The 22,086-nt window shown below is 42.6% G+C and overlaps 2 protein-coding genes across 3 annotated transcripts in view; both read left to right on the top strand.

The window, feature by feature from the left end:
• Nucleotides 1-16,094, top strand: part of ddr2l (discoidin domain receptor family, member 2, like) — a 22,231-nt gene extending 6,137 nt beyond the window's left edge. The window contains exons 2-17 of the mRNA XM_076271101.1: nucleotides 1,206-1,310; nucleotides 1,985-2,087; nucleotides 2,438-2,666; nucleotides 5,035-5,182; nucleotides 6,040-6,145; nucleotides 6,378-6,564; nucleotides 7,023-7,272; nucleotides 7,685-7,774; nucleotides 8,094-8,239; nucleotides 9,097-9,304; nucleotides 10,592-10,836; nucleotides 11,428-11,555; nucleotides 11,859-12,056; nucleotides 12,513-12,747; nucleotides 13,071-13,220; nucleotides 13,334-16,094. Of these exons, the coding sequence (XP_076127216.1) occupies nucleotides 1,253-1,310; nucleotides 1,985-2,087; nucleotides 2,438-2,666; nucleotides 5,035-5,182; nucleotides 6,040-6,145; nucleotides 6,378-6,564; nucleotides 7,023-7,272; nucleotides 7,685-7,774; nucleotides 8,094-8,239; nucleotides 9,097-9,304; nucleotides 10,592-10,836; nucleotides 11,428-11,555; nucleotides 11,859-12,056; nucleotides 12,513-12,747; nucleotides 13,071-13,220; nucleotides 13,334-13,468 (2,616 nt within the window). The 5' untranslated portion in view covers nucleotides 1,206-1,252 and the 3' untranslated portion in view covers nucleotides 13,469-16,094. The remainder of the gene's footprint in view (nucleotides 1-1,205; nucleotides 1,311-1,984; nucleotides 2,088-2,437; nucleotides 2,667-5,034; nucleotides 5,183-6,039; nucleotides 6,146-6,377; nucleotides 6,565-7,022; nucleotides 7,273-7,684; nucleotides 7,775-8,093; nucleotides 8,240-9,096; nucleotides 9,305-10,591; nucleotides 10,837-11,427; nucleotides 11,556-11,858; nucleotides 12,057-12,512; nucleotides 12,748-13,070; nucleotides 13,221-13,333) is intronic.
• A 1,226-nt stretch (nucleotides 16,095-17,320) lies between these two features.
• On the top strand, nucleotides 17,321-21,889 carry LOC143106011 (sesquipedalian-1-like). 2 transcript variants are annotated; one of them, XM_076270172.1, is made up of 3 exons: nucleotides 17,321-17,455; nucleotides 18,508-18,612; nucleotides 19,096-21,889. In XM_076270172.1, exon 3 carries the CDS (start codon nucleotides 19,117-19,119, stop codon nucleotides 20,014-20,016), a length of 900 nt encoding a protein of 299 aa, XP_076126287.1. In that variant the 5' UTR covers nucleotides 17,321-17,455; nucleotides 18,508-18,612; nucleotides 19,096-19,116; the 3' UTR covers nucleotides 20,017-21,889. The 2 variants fall into 2 exon arrangements, with proteins under 2 accessions (XP_076126287.1, XP_076126288.1); XM_076270173.1 differs by having other exon boundaries at nucleotides 18,776-21,889.
• The last annotated feature ends 197 nt before the right edge of the window (nucleotides 21,890-22,086 follow it).

Here is a 22,086-nt window from a genome sequence, read left to right as displayed (position 1 = left end):
GTAACTCTTGTATGCACCGTGCTCCAAGATGACAATAACCTTGGGGAATACGCTCTAAAAACTACATGTTTTTAAAGCTCTAACCAAAACCTAGATGTGAAGAGAGTGCATTAAATCCAATGACGACTCCTAATTTTATGGACTTAAAGGACCTCAAATGAACAGGTGATAACAGTGCTAAAACACTTAACCATATTCTCTGCACACATACTTTCAGGAGTCATGTCATCCTTAGAGTCGAACCTAGTCTTTTAACTAAATATGCACCCAAAAATCAGTCTCAGGCGTATATATTTCATTAGCACATGCTGTTCTGTACCTGACCTTCTATGTACACCCTCAGCATTTACTCTTGGCACCCACAGCTCTCTGTCAGAGTATTCTTTAGCGGAGTTGTGCTGGGCCTGGGGCTACAGCCCCAGCGGTATCCCCAGGGGAGTTGTAAGGAGTAAGAGCAAGAGCAATGAAAACCAGAGACGTCGGGAAAGAGAGCGAACGAGAGGGAAAGAAAGGGGGGGGGGTGAGGGCAGGAGAGAGGTAGAGAAGGGGTAGCATGATAAAGAAAGAAAGAAAGAAAGAAAGAAAGAAAGAAGGTGAAACTAAAAGGGGGTAGAGGAAAGGGAGAGAGAGCGGCGAGTGCAAGCAGGCAGGAGAAAGACGAGCGGCTGCGGCGGGAGAGCTTGGGTGGGCGGGGGGTGGGGGGGTTGATGAGAGAGATCATGGGGGGAAGGGTGAAATAACGAAAGAGAGATTACAGAGCAAAGAAGTCGATAAGCCAAGAGGAGGAGACAGAAAAAAGTTTAGCAAAGACCAGAGAGATACCAGTTAGGATTCTGTGCTTTGTGTCTTGTGCCGCACCATCAATGCTTTGTGTGTATTTGCACAAGTTGCTTTAGGCTGTTGTCATGTGATGATTGAACTCCTCACAGTAGGCAATGAATGTGAGGGATATGTGGATATGGTTTGTTCTGGAACGTTCTCGAAGCCCTCTCAGGTTTATTTTCATATGATAGTAATAGGGGTCACGCAGTCATCTGAACTCAGTCTCCACTCCTTCACTCTCACAAAAAATGATTTTTTTTTTCTTCAGGTGAAAAGTTCACTCAGATCATCTGCCATTCCAAATGTTATAAAATGTCAGATTAGCTGTGCTCACTACATCAATTTCAGTGTTTTTGAAAATCTTTTTTCCCTTCTATCTCCAGAGATGTAGTCTCTGTCCAAGTCTGCTCGCAGACATCCAAGGCTCACCATGCTGTTTTTCCTGCTGCTGGTGTTACAAACCAGTGCCAATGCTCAGATAGATCCAGGTGAGAACCAAGCCCAGATACTACATACATACTACAACCATACTACTATTACTATTATTACATACTACTATTACTACTACTACATACTACTATTACTATTATTACATACTACTATTACTACTACAACCACACTACTATTACTATTATTACATACTACTATTACTATTACAACCAAACTACTATTACTATTATTACATACTACTATTACTGCTACTACATACTACTATTACTATTATTACATACTACTATTACTACTACTACATACTACTATTACTATTATCACATACTAATATTACTGCTACTACATACTAATATGTTAAAAAGCATGCAAAGCTGTTGTTGTAAAGCTTCCCTAGTTCTTAGAATTATTCAAAACTGATCTGTATAATTTATATGCAAAATGCACTATTGAAATAATAACCTTTTCATTTATTTTGTCTTTTTAATTTCATATAGACTTATATTCTCCCAAATCTCTCTCAACCTTCTGTGAGAACTTCATATTTTTATTCTATTGTGTTTTGTTGTCATATGTATATTGCAATACTGCAACTAAGCCAAACCTAGAGTACATGTTATGGATCAATGTAACTGACGTTACATACTGAGTGGAAGAACCAAAGAACTTGGTTGACCTCATGCTCACAGTCAGTTGACTGATGTCTTGGTTGCAGCACATTGCAGATACCCTCTTGGGATGGAGGATGGCCGGATCAAAGATGATGACATCACTGCCTCCAGCCAATGGTATGATACCACTGGACCCCGTTATGCAAGGTAAGGTCTGAATAATTATGGGAATACTGAGTATGGATGACTTATCTTTGAGAAAGCTAAGTTCTTTGCTCAAACCCTTTTTTGCTGTCAAGTTATATTTGAATAGGTTACCTTAGCAACAATAGTGAGCTAATTTCCCTCTCTTCCGTCTCCCCTGACACTTTTTATTTGCCTCCTAATCTTTTATGCCACGGGGCATTCTCCATATTCCAACTCCTACTTTACGGGGCTAATTCTCTGCCTTGTCTTCCTGTCTTTGTGTATGTTTCCTCTCTCTCTCTCTCTCTCTCTTTATCGGCACTTGTCTCAATCTTTCCCCTCTGTCTTCTTATCTCTGCCTCTGCTCCCAGGTTGAACAGGGAGGAGGGGGACGGGGCATGGTGCCCGGCGGGTCCCCTGGAGCCCACAGATGTTCAGTACTTGCAGCTGGACCTGCGCCAGCTGACATTCCTCACAGTCGTTGGCACCCAGGGCCGCTATGCCCGCAGCTCTGGTAACGAATTTGCCCGATTGTACCGCTTAGACTACAGCCGCGACGGTCATCACTGGATTTCCTGGAAAAACCGCCTTGGTGACAAGGTACAGTGAGAGGCTCTTTATGCCCTTTACTGCCGTTGTGAAGAATTGTGATGCTGTCAAGTTTCAGGTTTTTGGCGTTTAGTTCGGACATTTTTATTGAAAGCAAAATGCAACTCTGTTTCCAAAAACGTTGGAATTTGGTGCCAGCAACACATTTAAAAAAAAAGTTGGGACGGAGGCAACAAAAGGCTGGAAAAGTTGTGTAATGCTAAAAAAAAAAAACACAAAGAGGAACATCTCACAACTAATTAGGTTAACTAGAACACTGATTGGGTATAAAATGAGCATCCCAGAGAGGCAGAGTCTCTCAGGTGTAAAGATGCAGCGGTATTCATCAATCTGTGAAAAACTATGTGGGCAAATGATGAAACAATATAGGGGTAATGCTCCTTAACATGACATTTGGAAGACTATGGAGATTTCATCATCTATAGCAGTGTTTCTCAAAGTGTGGACCGGGGACCACTGGTGGTCCGCAAGCTATCCCAAGTGGTCCGCGGGCAGACGTGGTAAAATATAATATAGATGAGTTGTTTGCAATATTGAACCAACGTGTATGTAAATCCAAACAGTTCTGCAACACTGTGTAAGCTACGCCAGTTTAAATCATATGAGTCCTCTGACACAATAAGCAAGGTGCCAAGACAATAAGAAAGGTTGTTCAGTGAGTATGTCTATTGTGTAATATACTGTTGAAGTAGGTCTACTGTTTTTTATTTTTTAGCTAGGTGGTCCGTGAGGTTTCTATTTATTGGTTAAGTGGTCCTTGGTCTGAAAAAGTTTGAGAAACACTGATCTATAGTACAAATCTTTGTACGCAAGGGACAGGGCTGAAAAAACAATATTTGATGACTGTGATCTTTGGGGCTCCAGATGGCTCTGCATTGAAAACGTCTGATAACTATTGTCTACTATGAGCACAGTTTGACGCGCTATTCACAAGTGCTGGTTAAAACTACTGTGCCAAGAAGAAACCATACATACACATGATCCAGAAATGCCACTGTCTTATCTGGGCCTGAGCTCATTTAAGATGTACTGTGGTTAGACCAATCAAAATGTGTAATTATTTTCAGAAATCATGGACTCTGCAATCCTCTAGCCTAAAGAGGAGAGGGACCATTTCTCTCATATATACACACACACACACACACACACACACACACACACACACACACACACACATATATATATATTTATATATATATATATATATATATTGTTTTATCAATGAAAAGTTAGACTGTTAGTTACTTCTTTCCTATACCATGATACTGTGACACATTGCATTAGACCAGTGGAGAGAGGTTCCCGAGACCTAATTTCAGTCGAGATAGGGGCACCTGGTACTTCACTGGGTAAAAGCTTGACAGATCCAGGAATACAACTGGGTGGCAGCTGTTGACCTGCGGCTCATAGGTGACCACCTAGTGTCCATAGTTTGGGACACAGTAAAGTTTCATGCATGAGAATCACCCTGACCTGGTTGAAGACAGCACGCTCATGGGACTTAAATAGGAAAGGAAGACACTGGATCAGGCCGTAGTTTGTAACGCGAGCTGGGTTGAGTGTTGTTTTTTTTTAAGTAGTGGAGTAACCGGAGCCTGCTGATATGTGGTGAAGAACATGCCCGTTGTGGGCGATGAGTTGATGATATGTGAGAGAGCAGAGGTCGGGGAGCTAGCGAGCGAGTAGGTCTAAATCGTCCCGTCCTGAGTCCAGCCCTCCTCGTTTGTTTGCTCAGTTGTCATCTGGTGAGGTATCACAATAGGAAAAAAATCATTGGCTTTCGTTTCCAATGCATTGGATCAGTGGTAGAGCCAACCAGTAACCCTCTCCCAACAGCCACATCAGTCAAACAAATAGGACCTTCAGAATATTTATGTGTAAAAACACATTTCACTATGATCAAGTCTATCCAGTGTACATATAGCCTATTGGAAACATTTTAATACACATTTGTATCAGAGACTGTATTATAATAATGGTACATAATATAAGAATATTATTCTGAAGAACAAAGTTACTCAAATATACTTATTGTTTAATACATGGTATAGCATGTGTGCCATACATTTTAATATAAACATGTAGGCCAGATAGTTTATTTTTTGCAATACCCTCGAGTAATAGACATAACCAAGCTGGACTATTTTGCACTCTTCGTTAAAAGTCCACCTGCGCCCTGCCAGAGTCTCTGCGGAGAGGTCTGGAAATGTGTTGCCTTCCTCCCGCTGAACATCTGTTTCCTGGGCTCTTTTGTGCAGCGGTCCATTAGTCGGTCCAGCTCCCCCCAATTAGAGATTTATGATGTGATATTAACTCATGAGCATGCTGAGGTCACTCTCGCTTCATTTCCTCTCGCTAGGTGATCAACGGCAATAATAACGCCTACACATCCGTGATTAAAGATCTTCACCCGCCCATTATCGCACGTTACCTCCGGGTCATCCCTGTCACCATCGTGTCAACCACCGTGTGTATGAGAGTGGAGCTTTACGGATGCCCTTGGACTGGTGAGGGCTGACCGCACCAATTTGTTTTCTGTTTTCTCCATCAGTCAGAGTGGTTCTAAGATATGTGCTATGTTTACTTAAAGAGGGGTGGGGGGGTGTTGAAAGGTTTTGTGTTTGCTGAAATAATGACATCATGTCCATTGCAGAGAAAATCACAAAGAAAAGAAATCAGAGACTGTAACACATATGTCGTAACATAATAACTATGTTGCTATTCTTTAACTCAAGAAAGACTTTTTTCTTCTTTGATTAAGGTAGTGTAGTCACTGGTTTGAATTAAAGAAGTACATGCAATATCTTACTTCTAAAAGAGTTGTTATGAAAAGTTCAGATTTCTTTTCTGAAAAATGAGAGGGGTTTTTCATTAATCCACCTAAAATCTTCTGTCACTCAATATGTTGCGTGTTTCTTTGGCTTCTGATTTCTTTGTTTCTGGTGTTGCCATGGACACATGCTATGGTGTCGAGGCTGTGATGCATATGAATAAGACCTGCCCTCTAGTGGCCCTCCGGTGTACTCAGTCAGAATGATTTGTTATGAGTTATGACATGATTAAACTGTTACACAATTCTTTGGGTTGGAACTGTGGCCACCAAGTAATTAGACTCAGTATAGACAAAACAAAAATATCCCCTTTAGGAGCCAGTGAAATTGTTTTGTTGGAGTGTGTAATGTCTACCAGAACCTCAAACTTAGTGCCCCCTTTCACTTTGTTTCACTCTCTCACTCAATCACTAGTATTCTCTCTCTCTCTCTCTCTCTCTCTCTCCCTCTCCTTTTTTCCTCTTTCATTTGCTCCTTGTAACTCTCTCTCTCTCTATTTCTGTCACCCTATGCCCCTAACTTGCTCCCTGTAGATGGTTTGACAGCATACAGTGCTCCGGAGGGTCAGGTGATGATGGCCCCAGGATATTCCGTTGCCACGCTCAATGACTCCACTTACGATGGCGTCTTCGAACGCAGGTATGTGGCCACATGCTGCTGTCACACACACACACACACACACACACACACACACACACAGAGCTGTTTACTCTGCCACAATGTTCTCCCTCGCTTTGGGCTACAATATTAGACAACCACACCACAAACAGATCAGATCATGCCATGCAAACCCGCTTCTATTGCTACATGCTACTCTGTGCCACCATGATAAGCACCAAAAGCATCACTGATTTTATCCTCCTTTTCTCAGAAAACTGAGTGGAGGCCTGGGCCAGCTGACCGATGGCGTGATCGGGCAAGACGACTTCCTGGCCACCCGTCAGTACAGCGTGTGGAACGGATACGACTACGTGGGCTGGAAGAACGACAGCCTGGGCCCTGGATACGTGGAGATGGCATTTGAGTTCGACAGGCAGAGGAACTTTACCTCCATGAAGGTCAGGAAGACAGGGTGGATGTTTAAAACTACTATATGTCTATATTCACTTCTATATTTCACTGTTCTTTAAAGTTTTGTGTTTTCTGTTTACATTTTTGTTGTCATTCCATGATTTGACCACAGTGGCTGCTTGGTAGGGCATGATGGGCTATTAACTACATTCTTTGTGGTTTACATGTCTTTTATAATATTGGCAAAAACATGAACCATAACACAAAGCTTGCTTATTAAACTATTCATGTTACAGAAGATCCTCATGTGCTAAGTTCACACTTAACAAATAAGTGCTGATCAGAGAAAAAAAAATTAAAATGGATTTATGTCACCAGCAACTTCATAATCGACTAAGGAAGTTAGTTTAAAAAGACACTTTTAAATTACTTTGTTTTTGTCAGTAAGAGTGTGAGTCTGTGGTCCGTCGGTGTCCAACCGACATCTCTTCCTCCCCTCACACAGGTACATAGCAACAACATGTTCTCTCGGGGGGTGAAAATCTTTTCCTCCGTGGAGTGCTGGTTTAAGTCACGGCTCATTGCCGCTCATTGGGAGCCGGAACCAGAGGAGTTCCACACCGTCCTGGATGACCGGAACCCGAGTGCCCGCTACGTAACTGTGCCCCTGGGCCGGCGCATGGGCAGAGCTATCCGCTGCCGATTCCACTTTGCTGACACGTGGATGATGTTCAGCGAGATCTCCTTCCAGTCTGGTAAGGTTGCACAGAAGGTCACACACAATTTAGAAGGTATTGCTCTCTCAATGCATGCTTAGACAAGCCCGTCAGTAGAGTATCCTAAGGGGTTTTTGTTTTTGTAAATCTATGTAGCACTGGACATACAATTCCAGGCTGATAGCACAATGAATAGCACAACGTATTTCCCATAAGTTCCCATAAGGTCTCTGTGGAGAAACGTTAAAAGGTTTTTCAACTAGAAACAATGAATGCTATGATAATATAGACGAACCGTCATAGAATCGGTGACATGTGGAATTGACTTCTACTGTCGCTACTAGACAAGCGGGCCTACAGTGAAATTGTCATTGCTTCGGTCCGTGTGGAATTGAACTGTGACACTAAAGTAATTTGGTTCCTATCAGTGATCTGTCCTTTCTCTCCTCAGCCCAGAATGTGATCCCTACCCAGACCACAACTGTTACAACACCATCTTGGCCCAAGAATCCCAACTCTTTGCCTACCACACTGAAAACTGGTAAATGACCAAACCTATTCCCTCACCAGTGGACTGGGTGGCATTTAAAGCAAATACAAGAGTATCTCTTTTTTGCTGACTTCACTCTAAATACCTTTGGACAGCACAATAGTAATGTCCATCCATTTGGGTATCATGGTTTTAATAAAGTGGTGGTGAAGGATCAGCCTATTTCAGAGTGACAACCCTGATAGAAGTTCTCACTAGACTCAGTTTAAATTGCTTGCAGTGTCTCTGAGGTTATCCAATTACTTTATACTTGAGTGGTCTATTTAAGTCCTGCTCTTGTGTGACCGTCCCCTTGTGTGTCTCTGCGTAGTGACGACCCCGTGGCAGAAGACGAACGCGCCTGAGGAAAGCAACACCTCCATTCTCATCGGTTGCTTAGTGACCATCATCCTCCTGCTGGTGGTGATCATTTTCTTGATCCTCTGGTGTCAGTACGTGTGCAAGGTGTTGGAGAAGGTGGGTGTAGGAGAGGTTAATGGGTTCACCATGTGTACATTTTCGTATAAAATTCAATTTTGCATTAACCTGCAGGTGGCACCCAGTTAGAGGGACACATTTCAGTGTCCAGATGTCAGTTTGAAATGGCAGCACCAGTAAAAACAAAACTTATTTTAAGCATGACACATTACATTACATGTTTTACATTACATTACATTTGGCTGACGCTTTTTAACCCAAGCGACTTACAACATGGTAAACAATTTAAAACTTTTTAAAACAGTTCTCCCAACAATTCTAAAACAATTTAAAACAGTTAGTGCATCAGTGAGTGCTTTTTCCATACAGTCAAGTGTCAGTTCTAGTCATGTGATAAGTGCTAGAAATAGCAAGGCTAGATGTAAGTAATGCTACGAGAGTAGATATTCTCTGAAGAGCTGGGTCTTCAGGATTTTTTGAAGATGGAGAGGGATGTCCCTAATCTAGTTGGAACTGGTAGCGTGTTCCACCAACGAGGAACAACAGATAAGACAAGTTTGGATTGGCCTGAGCGTACCGGTGGCAGAGCTAGACGTCGTTCGTCTGATGAGCGCAATTGTCGGGAGGTAGAATATGTCTGTATGAGGGCATTCAAGTAGGTGGGAGCAGAACTGGAGACTACTTTGTAGGCAAGCGTTAGAGACTTGAATTTGATGCGGGCAGTGCAATGTTTGCTGCGGGCAGGTAGCCAGTGTAGCTGGATGAGCAGCGGGGTAATGTGCCTTTTTGGGTTGGTTGAAGTTGTTTGAATAATACCATAGAAAGAAACTGCTCTTAATGTTCAGGTTCAGCAGAGCTTTGCCTTCTGAATGCCATTGTGTTTTTAATCCCATAAGGCTCCACGACGCATCCTGGAGGAGGAGGTGACGGTCCGGCTCTCCTCCAGCAGTGACACCATCATCCTGCAGACGCCCCCGGTGCCCCCTCGCGCCTCCCAACCTGACCCCCCCTACGAGAGGGTCTTCCTGCTGGACCCACAGTACCAGGACCCGGCGGCGCTGAGGAACAAACTCCCGGAGGTGTCACAGAGCGCTGAGGCCTCGGGTGAGTGAGGAAAGGGGAACCGCTCCGCAGATAAATATAGCCAGTGGCTCATCTCAGCTTTTCATAAGCTCCTCCCTAGACTGAGGGACATCAAAGTTAGACTTGTACTCACAGAATTGTTACTTGGAACACAACTAACTTCCTATGAGCTCTTTTTAGGTTGTGTATTTGAATATCCTTAGTCAACTGAAGTAGTTCTTCTAATGGAATTTTTAAACTAGTGTTTAAAAATTGCTTCATTGCTTCATGTGCGGTGTTCACTAGCATTTGTGCCAATGTTACCACTGTAGGGACAAAGGCAGAACATTTTATGTTTGTTTTTAGATGTTCTGCTTTATTTTGACTTTTTACCACTGTAAAGATAATTGAAAAATGTAGACATGTAAACATGAAGGGATGTTTTAATAACATAATAAAATTCAGTTTACTGTGGTGTGGTTGTGGTAATGGTAGATGTCAGTCAAGATACTGTAAAAATGCCCCCCTTTGTGTTCTTCATAGTGGTAGATGAGCCTAGCCTTGTATTGCACTGCATATTTCACATGTACTGTATAGAGTCTGAATGTAGTTGCAGTTCACCATGTTACACTACATTGGCTATATACAGTGCACCAGTCTGGAAATCCATTATAGCACTGAAGTCAGCGAAACAACCGGTTTAGTTATCTTACAGTATGTTTGAGCCTGCATGGAATTCTTTGTCTGGAATGGATGCCACTTTCCTGTCTGCATATTTTTTCCCCCCGCAGACACTTCTGGACAATGCGCCAGATTTGTCTCTGCATTCTGCCTCTTCTTTACTTATTGAATTGCTAATCCCTCAGGAATGTTTCAGAGGACATACAAGAATGCAGTGCATGCTGACAAAAGCTTGAGTTTCTCTCTCTCCCTTTTTTCTCTCTCCATCCCTTACTCTGCCAAACGCCCAGTCCCTCGTGCCCTCTAGCTTGTAATGCTGTCTCTGACCTCTTCCTGAAACCTCAGTGCATGACACATGCCCTGTCTCATGGTAAGACCCTGCTATACTCTGTCTTTTCTTCTTTAATGTGTTAAATCATCCTTTTCCGTTAGCGCTACTTGTTGAAGCTATCATGATTGTTTAATAGGAGAAATGGTCGTTACTTTTATCGTATGTTGTCACCAAAATAATTGTATAAACTCTCACTGTCTTTCTCTCTGTTCTTATTTGCTTCTGCCTTTGTCCTACATCTCCCCTCCTTTTCCCCCTGTTTCTCTCTCTCTCCCCGCCCCCCCCTCCCCTCTCTCTCTCCCTCTCTCCTCTTGCAGGCTTTGGAGGCGGCTACGCGGAGCCTGACGTGACCCAGTGCACTCCTCACCAGTGCTTCCAGAGCAGCGTGCCCCACTACGCAGAGACTGACATCGTCAGCCTGCAGGGAGTGACCGGCAGCAACATGTACGCCGTCCCTGCCCTGACCGTCGACTCGCTCACGCGCAAGGATATCTCTGTGGCCGAGTTCCCACGGGAGCAACTGATCTTTCGCGAGAAGCTGGGAGAGGGACAGTTTGGGGAGGTGAGGACAGAACTCCACCCCCCACACAGTCACACATACACACACACACACACACACACACACACACACACACACACACACACACACACACACACACACACACACACACACACACACACACATAATTGACTATTTTGTCAGATTAAATCGCCCTACTGAATTATCCAGCGGTGACGGTGGTGTGCTTCCTCTCCCACACATGCACTTTTGATGACCTGCCCATTCACGTTGATAGTACCTCATATAACAGATATCAAGCTGATATAAGAATGTATCTAATAAAATTAATATTAAATCTGAACCTCTTTGTCGTCACTCGGAGCCTATAACTCCTCTGCAGCTGGCTCAGCCAGAGACATTTATGTAATGACGATCTCAAGGGGTTTCACAAACACACAGTAATGAGATCTTGCTTGGGAATATGTACCAGCAGGATATTGTTCTGCACTCCCCCTGTCTTTTCTGTTCTCTTAAAGTCAAAGTCTTTAATTAATCACTTTTATGAATGCCTGCTTTAATGAGCCTCACATAATTTAGCCCTGTGTAACCTGGCCATTGACCTGTGATTGGGATGAATATCTGTGTCCTTAGGTCCACCTGTGTGAAGCGGAGGGGCTGTTGGAGTTTTTGGGAGAGGGTGCCCCCCTGCCGGAGATGGACGACAGGCCAGTGTTGGTGGCCGTAAAGCAGTTGAGACCGGACGCCACCAGTACTGCCAGGTCTGTCAGCCTTTGGGTTCTTTGATTTTAGTAAAGCGAATCTTAGCAATAGATGTGACATTAACATTGTTTTTTTTTTTTTTAAACGTGTCATATTTACACCTAATGGTAAATCATAGTGTTACAATGCATTCAGTGCCTGTTAACAGTACTTAAATCACTGGATATCTGATCTTAAATCACATGATAAATGAATGGACCATTCCTTGGTGAGACATTAACTTCCACTGTATTTAATATGCAGTATTTGCACATTACTGATTATTCACTCACCGTTTCATGGTCCTCTCATGGTGTTGGCAGGAATGACTTCCTGAAGGAGATTAAGATCATGTCCCGACTCAACGACCCCAACATTATCCAGCTGCTGTGTGTGTGTGTGAGCTCGGACCCGCTCTGCATGGTCACTGAGTACATGGAGAACGGCGACCTCAACATGTTCCTCTCCCAGAGGGAGATGGAGAGCACGCTCACCCACGCCAACAACATACCCTCTGTCAGGTCTGCTCCTGACCCCGGCCATAACTTTAGGAACTAATGGTCCAAAATAACAACATAATCTACAAACTAAACATAATCTACAATCTAGGGGTGAAATGGCATACTGATAAATACACGTAATTGATGTATTAAGCACATTTGGATTTCTTTGGTTTAATGCCATAGATAAGGGGGTTGATTTAAGACAAGTAATTTTTACGCACATTTAAAATCAATCGGAGTTGTACAAAAGTGCTTTCCATTTAAGAAGAACTCTCCTGGCATTGATGTATTGCAGTGGGCAGTGACAACTTAAAAGACAACTTTTTTTTATAGAAAAGTTCTTTGGCTGAACCAAACAAACTTCAAACAAACTTCTTGCTGATGGTAGTTGCTTACAATGTTACATTTTGATGTGAAAAGCTGTGCAGAATGTTCACTTTCTCCTTCTTGCCCACATTCTTCTGTGCCCCACAGCACGTCGGACCTCTTGCACCTGTCAGTGCAGATTGCCTCTGGCATGAAGTACCTGGCCTCTCTCAACTTTGTGCATCGGGACCTTGCCACTCGCAACTGTCTCCTGGATCGCCGACTCACCATCAAAATTGCCGACTTTGGCATGAGCCGCAATCTCTACAGTAGTGACTACTACCGCATCCAAGGACGGGCTGTCCTGCCTATCCGCTGGATGGCTTGGGAAAGTATTCTACTGGTGAGTGGAGATCTGTGTGTGTGTGTGTGTGTGTGTTTTGGGGGTTGAGTGTTATGTTTGCATGTCAGCTTGGTTTAGGTGGAAAGATAGAGATTGTGTCTGTGTTTTTGTGTGTTTGTTTGTGGGCGTGTGTTTGTGTTTTTTTACCGATGGCAACGTTTTTTTGCGCTTTGCCTGTGAGTTCGGCGAACAAGTGAGGAAATCTGTGGATGTATTGCACGTGCTTCTCAGCTGCCTGTGTGTTTGCAGCAGGTCTCCCTGCATCTATGTGCGAATGTGTCTCGCGAGGGTTTTAGCGTGTTTCTGTTGTCCACCACCCCCAGGGGAAGTTCACCACTGCCAGTGATGTGTGGGCGTTCGGTGTCACGCTCTGGGAGATTTTCACCTTGTGCAAGGAGCAGCCGTACAGCCTTCTGTCTGATGAACAGGTCATCGAAAACACTGGGGAGTTCTTCAGGAACCAGGGGAGACAGGTACACAGACCAGCCCAACTTCTACTCATGAAATGATTCTGTTCATTTTACAATTTTAAGGTGAACTGTCTTCGTTTTATTTTTGTAAATCTTTTGTATTTTTTCCCCCCTAGATATTTCTCTCTGCCCCGCCACTCTGTCCGGCCTCTCTGTTTGAGTTGATGATGCATTGCTGGAGCCGAGATATCGGTGACCGGCCGTCATTCAACTGCATCTATCAAGCCTTGCGGCCACATGCTAACCCGTGACTATTCACCAGAACCCACCGTCTCCGGTGAAGGATCCTCTGGACTCCCGAAGGCAAGGGGGAGGATCAGGAGACGGTCCAGCAATGATGTAGCTTCAGCAGCGCAAGAGGACATCTGTGGGATGTGGGCGTGTGGACCCGAGTGACGTCCAGCATTTTTTAAACAACAAGGAGGGGGGAGAAAAAAAGCGAACTTGACGTCAACTCGCTGTGGTATCTGCGTTGCGTTGTTGATGCTTAAATCCAAGGACACTTGATTAATGTTTATTTTGTCTGTCTCTGTAATATGTTTTCTATAAATTGTACCTTTTCACATCCAAGTGTTACAACTGAATCATTTCAGTTGATACCAAAGGAGAGGGGAGGAAAGAAATAGAGAGGGGAAAAAGAAGACTGAATGCTAGATGGAACAGAGAACCAACAGCTGGAGGGCCTGTGGTTGTAAAATGTAAAGCACTGCTGTGATTTTGTTTCTTTCCTTTTGCCCATGTTCCTTACCTACCCCCACACTGGAGTATGACTTAATAATCTTTCTATGTTTTATAGTATGTTTTTTTTTTAATTCTCTGAATATGAATGTTATGCAGGTTAATTTGGATGAGGCTAGGCTGGTAATCTATGCTCCTAGCTCCAGCAGAACTACTGTCATTGCAGAGTGAAAGCCCTAACGGAGAATAGGGTTGTAGAGCCACAATGGACTGATGTGCAATGGAATGCACTGTCTCTCCCCCCCCTCACCCCCCCAATTGGAATGGGCTGCATTATGGGCTGTATGGACCCCACCCCCTCCTAACCCAAACATGAAGAGGTGGAATTGTCTTGGCCATCTTAGTTCCATCAGTGCTCCACACATCACACTTAATTCTTGTTCACTCTTTTTACATTGTGCATAGCATAAGACCATAGGTCTAATGCGTCTTTGCACCATCTGTTGGTGTACCAATAGATAGGCCCATGCTGTTGCCACCAGCACTTTTAGTGTGCAGTGTGCTTCAGTTAGGCTGGTCTGTGGAAGACACTATAAATCCTCAGCGAAGCTCAGCACCCTCAAGTGGGTACGCTGCAGTAGACTGTCAGAACGTGCGTTGTGCATGCGTTATTTTCATATGGTCCATATTGTAGTTCAGATATTTCGAGAGGTCTAAGTTTTTACTGGACCTCTTTAAAAGGCACATGGTTTGGGGGAGTTGAACAATTCAAAGCACATATTACTTTACATGCTTATTCCCCTGTATGCTTGTATGCCCTTTCTAACTATAAAAGCTCATTAATTTGTGCTCATGTTTCATGTTAATTATGCCAAATTGGATGTGCATGTGATCATTGTTTCAAAGCAATTTCACATTTATAGAAACATGTGAGACTGCGTTTTTTCCTCCATCTATTGTTGTTTTGCTATGTGATCTTTATCATAATATGATCATTTTTATAGTTACATTTTACTGTATCTAATTTGCTGTCATAAGGTATAAAAGACATTGTTGTTAGGGCTGCTGGGAATCTGGAATAGTGAATAAAGCATTCCTAATAGCGCTGGGATCCACTTTGAGAGGCAGAGAAGGGTCAGGGAATTTTTGTGTGCATGCGTTTCTGTTTGGTGCCTGGCATTGCATTCCGATCAGCAAACCTCAGGGCCAGGTTGACCTCTAAACTCAAAGTCTCCCAGTTGCATTTGCTGAAGTGAGCCTGTGGTCTTCTCTGTTATCACTGAGTAGAGCCTTGTTTATTCTATCTCTCGCGATTTGTTTTCATAGCCTTTTTGTTTTGTTTTGTTTTGTTCCTCATCTGTTGCAGATGATGTGAGAGTGAGAAGGAAGTGTTAGGCTATGGAGTGCATTATGTGAACATACAAATGTGCATACACCGTGTGGCTGTGTGAGTGTTTGGTATTTGTACTGTGTGTGTGTGTGTGTGTTGGGGGTGGGGGGTGGGGGGGGGGGTTGAGTTAAGATGACCTTGTGAGAATGACCCAGCAGCGTTGGATGGATTTTTAGTTCTTATTCTCAAGTGGATAACAGCTGGTAGTTACAGTAGTATGTACAGTCTCAGCACTTTTGACTGAAGGTGTCATCCCTGATAGCTGAGTGACAGGTTGCTCTGAAACAAACCATTGTGCAGCCTTCTGTAAAGTTTAGCTATGACGTACAACTGTTCTGTGGTTCAAGATGCACATTTTTTAAAAAAGAATAAAAACAGTAGAGCATTTAATAAAAAAATTAAACTAGAAGCATCCCCTGTCTAAATATCGGCATATACGTGCATGCAAATTATTGAGCATTATTAGTATTAAGTATTAGTATTAGTACTAATATTAGTGTGCAATCATTTTCAGTGAGTGGCGCTTTGTTAACTGTGTGCATATGTGTCTGTATGAGAGAAAAATGTGTCCCAGTGCGCTTGCGTTTGTTTAGATAAGTGACTGCTCTCTCCATACCTTACTTTTTCTTTAGCTATAGTTCTATCTCTGCGCTCTGTAGGATGTATGTGACTGTCATGTACATAGTGTAGTCAGAATAGATGTATAGTAATATATTGGGATCTAAGGATGACATTCTTGCACCATCGTGTAACCCTCTTGAGTGTTTCTCATTCTTGTCTCTTATATTAAAAACTAAACCTTGTCTGTACTTGTTGGATATTTATTTGTGTTTTTGAAACCATAGCTTATCCAATCATCCATCCAACCATAATTTCTTATAGGCTAGATTTATGATGCCCATTTATTATCATAGGTTTAGCCAGAGTTTATCCCCAATTATTTTTGTACCTGGGGTACCTAGCGAAAACACTTACTTTCAAAGCATATGCACAGCATTTAGGAAAATGTCCAAATAGATAAAACAAATACTTGAATGCGCTGCAAATTCTGAATAAAAGAAAAGTCAAAGACACAAAAAACATGAAAACAAATGCAACAGCAAAATGCTGCATGAATCCTAAGATAAGTCATTCAACAAGGCCTAGTAAACAAGGAGCAGAAGGTTACACTTTAAGGGGTCCCCACTAGAGCCTATCCTAATTTCTTTCATATTGTTTTGTTTAAAAATCATACTGTAGCCTCCACCCTGCCCGGTGGTGAAATGCCCCCTTGCTGACTTGGAGAAACATGGTATTTCCTCAAATGTTCGTGTCTCGCAAGCTCTTGTAAAAGTCAAGGGAGATAATGTTACCTTCTGCTTATTGTTTATTTAGGATATTATTAAAATAATAGGCAACATGTCATGTAATTTGACTCTACTGGTCTTCACTTCTCCACTCTCTCTGGTAGAAAGCTTAGCAGAGGCCTGACTTATTCCACATCAGGCATCAATCAGTGTTTGCTGTTCTTGTTCTCATGCTTTGATACTAACAATATTTTCTTGATTTGCGCTTGTTTTTGTGCATTTGCATAGGCCTATGTTTTTTTTATTTTCATGTGTTTTGTTTTTTTGCATGTTATTTTTATGATTTGCTGCTGGTTTGACACATCAGGGGTCATTTAGCCACATTATGTCCAAAACATTCTGGCAACAATCATTTGTCAGTTTGCTACAAAGTAAGCAAAAACACACCTCATATTCTCTAAAAGGTCACAAAATTGCCACATAAGAACAGGAAGGTAGCCTACACTCTGCGTTTACTGAAAATTTCCACCAACAACATTCCGACAACCATGGTAAGTTTGCAGCAAGCCATCAACATTATCTATCAACAATGATAGAAAGGTAGGCTATCACTGCGTCACAAGAGAGTGGCGTACATAACAGAGATGTGTGCAACAAATTATTCTGCTAACAGTTCTCACAAGTCTATGTAAAAAGTCTACAATAAAAAATTAATCCAGCACGATAAGCCTTTCAAGGATTTCGTGCCCCACGTTGGCACAGACAGATGTCTGGCACTTCGGATTGGACGCATGAAGATTCCATTGTAGCACGTGACCAGACCTGAGGGAAAAGGAAAGGAAAGAATGAAGAAAGGAGACGGTGGAAAACGTCTTAAATTGACGGTAAGTTTTTGAAATAGCGACATGTCTGTATATCTGTCATGTTAAAAGTTAAGTGTACATTGTGAATACACACGAGACATATTGTGATATCGAAAGCAGGCTGTATAACTATTGAGAATGTGCTGACGCTCACAATTCACAATTTCAGTGAACGGTCCCTAAAATCCTATGAATTCGTGGGGTAGCTGCTAACGTTAGACTGCTTACCCGGGCAAACTTGCTCAACTTTAAACTATACCGCCATTTCCTTGTGTGCCAATTGATCCAACATTCCTCGAACAGTTGTTTTTACTGGCAACATTGTGTGAGCGCCTTGATTCTAGCCTACAGCTGTTTTGGAACCAACTGCTAAATGCTAGCTATGTAGCTAATTGGCGATGCTGCACCCAGCATCACAACAATTGCAGACAGTTTTGTTGTCTGTTGTCATCATTCACACTTTCACACAAAATTGACTGGATAAGTAAGTGGATATCAAGATAAATGTTAATGAACAATCAGAATATGAACGATCGGCGACACTAATTTAATTAACATTTAACGTTAAGTCTCCTAAGATGTAACCTAGCCTATAGAAATATATTCTATGTTCATTATTTGAAGTTGATGTTGGGATATGATCTTATGCAGACTGAGACGACATATACTCTTGGTGAGCAAGTTGAACTGCTAAAGTTGGCTTTGTGCCATAGTAAGTAGGGAGGGATGAATGTCAGGGTACTTTTGAAAGAAAAAAAAATGAAAAAGGCGTACTTTTCGCAATGAAACCTCTCCTGTATTTTTGGGACATCACATGCCCTTGCCATTTTGACTACATACCAGAAAAATCCATTTAGTCATTTGTGTGGCTTTACTTCCAAAACAACTTGTTTATTTCTGTCAGTTGCCCTTTTCTTGAGCCACTTTTCAAAGTTTTTTTCTTTTAGTTGATGTATGTATGTATGTATGAGTCATTGTCTGTCAGTCATTGTCAGTCAGTCGTCTCATTCACTCTGTCACCCACTCCTAAATGTTTCCAATTTCCTCATTTTATAATTTTTCCTTTAACACAGTAAACATTCAGTGATGTGGTATGGCAAGCTCCGGTGTTGTGAGATGTAGTGAAGGCAAGCCATTCCACAGACTTAAGAAGGTCATCCAAAGGATTTGAAATATTGGTGAGTGTGTTCACTGCTGAAATTTAGCTAGATGGAAGCTGCTGTATTGCAAGTGTTTAGTCACAAGTTGTGCTGATACATTGGACCTTCGTTTATTGCTTTTTGTCATAAAACCATTTTTAAGACAATGGTGCTTGATGGTAATTATAACCCTGTCTGTTAGATCACGAGGAGCTACCATATCAGTAATCTTCATGGTGGTTCTGTGTCTACCATTTCATGAAAACATGGAACTACACCAGTAGGACGAGGAAATACACCTGTTCATCATGCAACAATTGCTTTCCTCACATTTCCTCAATTCATTCTGTTTTGTGTTTTGGACAGCTACAGTAAAACATCAACTGAAATATCTCATCAGCCATTCCTCACAAACCATATCAGATAAAATGTCCTTAATATAGCAGATCAGCAGATCAAATCAGGAATTTAACTGCGGAGTTAACTTGTGTCTTTTATTACTGTTTTCGTACACATCACCAGCTCCTCTCGGGCCATGCAACCATGAAGCTGAACGAACGCAGCGTGGCTCACTATGCAACGTGTGACTCTCCCCCGGACAAGACCGGCTTCCTCTTCAAGAAGGGGGAGCGGAACACGGCCTACCACCGACGCTGGTTCGTCCTCAAGGGCAACATGTTGTTCTACTTCGAGGAGCGTGAGAGCAAGGAGCCCATCGGCGTCATCGTGCTCGAAGGCTGCACGGTGGAGCTGTGCGAGTCGGCCGAGGAGTTTGCCTTCGCCGTCAAGTTTGACTGCGCCAGGGCCCGTGTCTACAAGATGGCCGCCGAGAGCCAGGTGGGCATGGAGTCATGGGTGAAGGCACTGTCGCGGGCCAGCTTCGACTACATGCGGCTGGTGGTGCGCGAGCTGGAAAAACAGCTGGAGGAGCTTCAGGAGGGGGCCCGAGGGACGCAGGGCAAGGCCAAGGGCACCAGGAGACAACAACAACAACAACAGCAGCAGCAGCAGCAGCAGCCATCACCACGGCCCAAATCAACTGGGTCCTCAACAGGCGGCGCTCTCGCAGCGTCCTCTACGTCTCAACCCCAGGGCCCCACTGCTGGAGCTGCTGTGCCAGCCGCCTTAGCACTTAGCCAGCCAGAGGACGCGCAGCCGCAGACTGGTCATGCCAAGGAGAACGGCGTGGCGTGGAGCAAGCCGTCCGCATTGACCAACGGGGTCCCCGAAACACCGGGCGTGGTCTGGGATGCCGATGGGAGCTCGAGGGGTGATGGCTTCAGACCCCCGCCGGTGCCGCCGCGACGGAGGGGAGGCTCGGGGTCAGCCCAGGGGTCACTGGAGAGCCCCTTCTCCCCGGAAACAGGGTGCTTCTCCAAACTCCATGACTGGTACGGGAAAGAAGTGGCCGAATTGCGAGTTGAGTGGCTGCAAAGCCAGTGAAGTGTCGGAGCACTACAGTTGTGCTTCTGCTCTTCCTTGTTGCAAAGGTTGTGTCATCGCAGACTGTGCCATTTGCGAGAGCTCTATTTCTTTTTAAAGAAAGTACTGTACTTAAGATTCCAAACCAGCAGAGGGCTTCCACAGATTGGTTTGTAAATCCAGCACTTTTCTGGTTCTGTAGTGCTTCCTGTGCCCACAGGGAATGCAGTTAGCAAGACATGACAAGACTACTCATGTTTTGTTTTGTTTTGCAAAATGTGGGAAATTCCACTGTGCTTTTTTTCCAAATTGTAATGCACAAAAATGTTCAAATTGAATTTATCCAATACTTAACTGATTTTAGTGATCTGAGAATGGACTCGGATCTCCTTTTCTCCTTCTCAGTCAATTGCTATGGACCAATGATGTATTGTATGTAGGCATCAGAACGGTTGTTACTTTGCCTTATGTGGTTGTGAAGATGTCAAGATCCCACCACCCAGACCTACTGAGTTACAATAGTTTACATAACAACCACTTTGTTTTTATGCAGAAAATGTTTTCACTTTAGCCTTTGAACTATTTATGCCAGGAATTAATGGGGTCATCTAAGCCTTGTGTCAACATGAATTATTAACATCTTATGAAAAGCTCATTTGAAATAAACAAATGTCCCAGACTCCCAGTGCTAAACAAAGATACACGTAGAAGAGTTAGTTGTCCATCCCTCTTTCTTACCTTTTGTCAAAATGAGACAATGGCTGATATACTTACCGGGCCAGCACCAAGCTTTCAAAACATTTCAAATGTTAACATTTTAGTGCACTATGTTACATTTATAGCTTTATGGATATTATACTGTTATACATTAACATGCAACTTAATATTTGTGTCTACTCACCGTTGGTTGGCCTGATGGCCTAATATTGTGATGTTATGTGCCAAGGTTGGGCTGTTTGTTCATACATGTATCTGTGTTTTTTGTATTATGTTGTATTATGAGGTTAATCGGTACAGATAAATGAAATGTTGTTAAAATACGGAATAGTCTAAGCAAATGCAAGATATTGTTGGGATTATTTTGGAAACAGTATGAACCATTTAGCCATGACTTGCTTTTTTACACCAGGATACTTTCAGTAATTTTGTAAGGAAATTGCATAGTATTTTGTGACCAAATTATCAGCCTCACACAGCGCCTTGCCACCTTGTTATTTGTTTCAGTCCTTAAATTGATAAATCCAGATTTCAATACATACATGACAGTGTATTCACATCAGATGGTGATAGCCACTAGGCATTATTAGACTTGAGAATCAAGAAGACACATGCTCGGTACATCTACAGATGCTGACTACTGGATACATCTGTGCATTTTGACCATTGGCCATCCAAACTGAACTTAAGAAATACAGTATGAGTTCAGTTATGTACATTCCTAATCTTAACAATGTCTGAAGCTCGGAAGTAATAATCATGGACATTTGTTTTAACTTTTTTCTTGAGACCTTGGAAGTTTTGATCTGGTCACTGATACTGTTCCATTACTATGCATTTTTGTAATTGTTTTCAATGGTTACATACATTTTATACATTACATTGATGAGCATAATCCAAATGGGATTAGTAAAAAAATGAATATAAAAATGTAAGTGATGTTTATTACCCCTCAGTCAGAGTATTGTTTAAAAGTATTACTTGGTATGACTGTGCCAATTTCATATTATTTAAATGTATTCACTACATATATCTATTTATAAAAGATGACAAAAAGAATGCGGCTAATCAATATGTGAACAGTATGTGTTGCCTTGTGCTCCATCTATTCAATGATTCCAAGATGTTCAGTGCAAATGATGAAAACAATCATAATAAAATAAAGTTTATGGATTAATTTGCCCTTTTCCTCAGTGGTTCTTAATGAAGGCAATAAACTGTGAAACATGCTTGCTGTTACTGTTTTATAAGACATTGCAATTGTAGCAAAGAACAGTTTTTTTTTTTTATATAAGCCCACACTTTTTTTTTAGACATTAACAAGTCTGAAATGGTCAAGGTCAATGACAAGGTAAAGGACACTGGTCTCCCATC

The sequence above is a fragment of the Alosa pseudoharengus genome, unplaced genomic scaffold (assembly GCF_046254945.1).
Source record: "Alosa pseudoharengus isolate Yale_2024_CS ecotype anadromous, Long Island Sound unplaced genomic scaffold, YU_APseudo_1.1 YU_APseudo_1.1_scf_6, whole genome shotgun sequence".
Taxonomy (NCBI): Eukaryota; Metazoa; Chordata; class Actinopteri; order Clupeiformes; family Clupeidae; genus Alosa; species Alosa pseudoharengus.
Note: the sequence above shows the minus strand (reverse complement) of the source record. Positions and strands in the feature narration are given on the sequence as shown.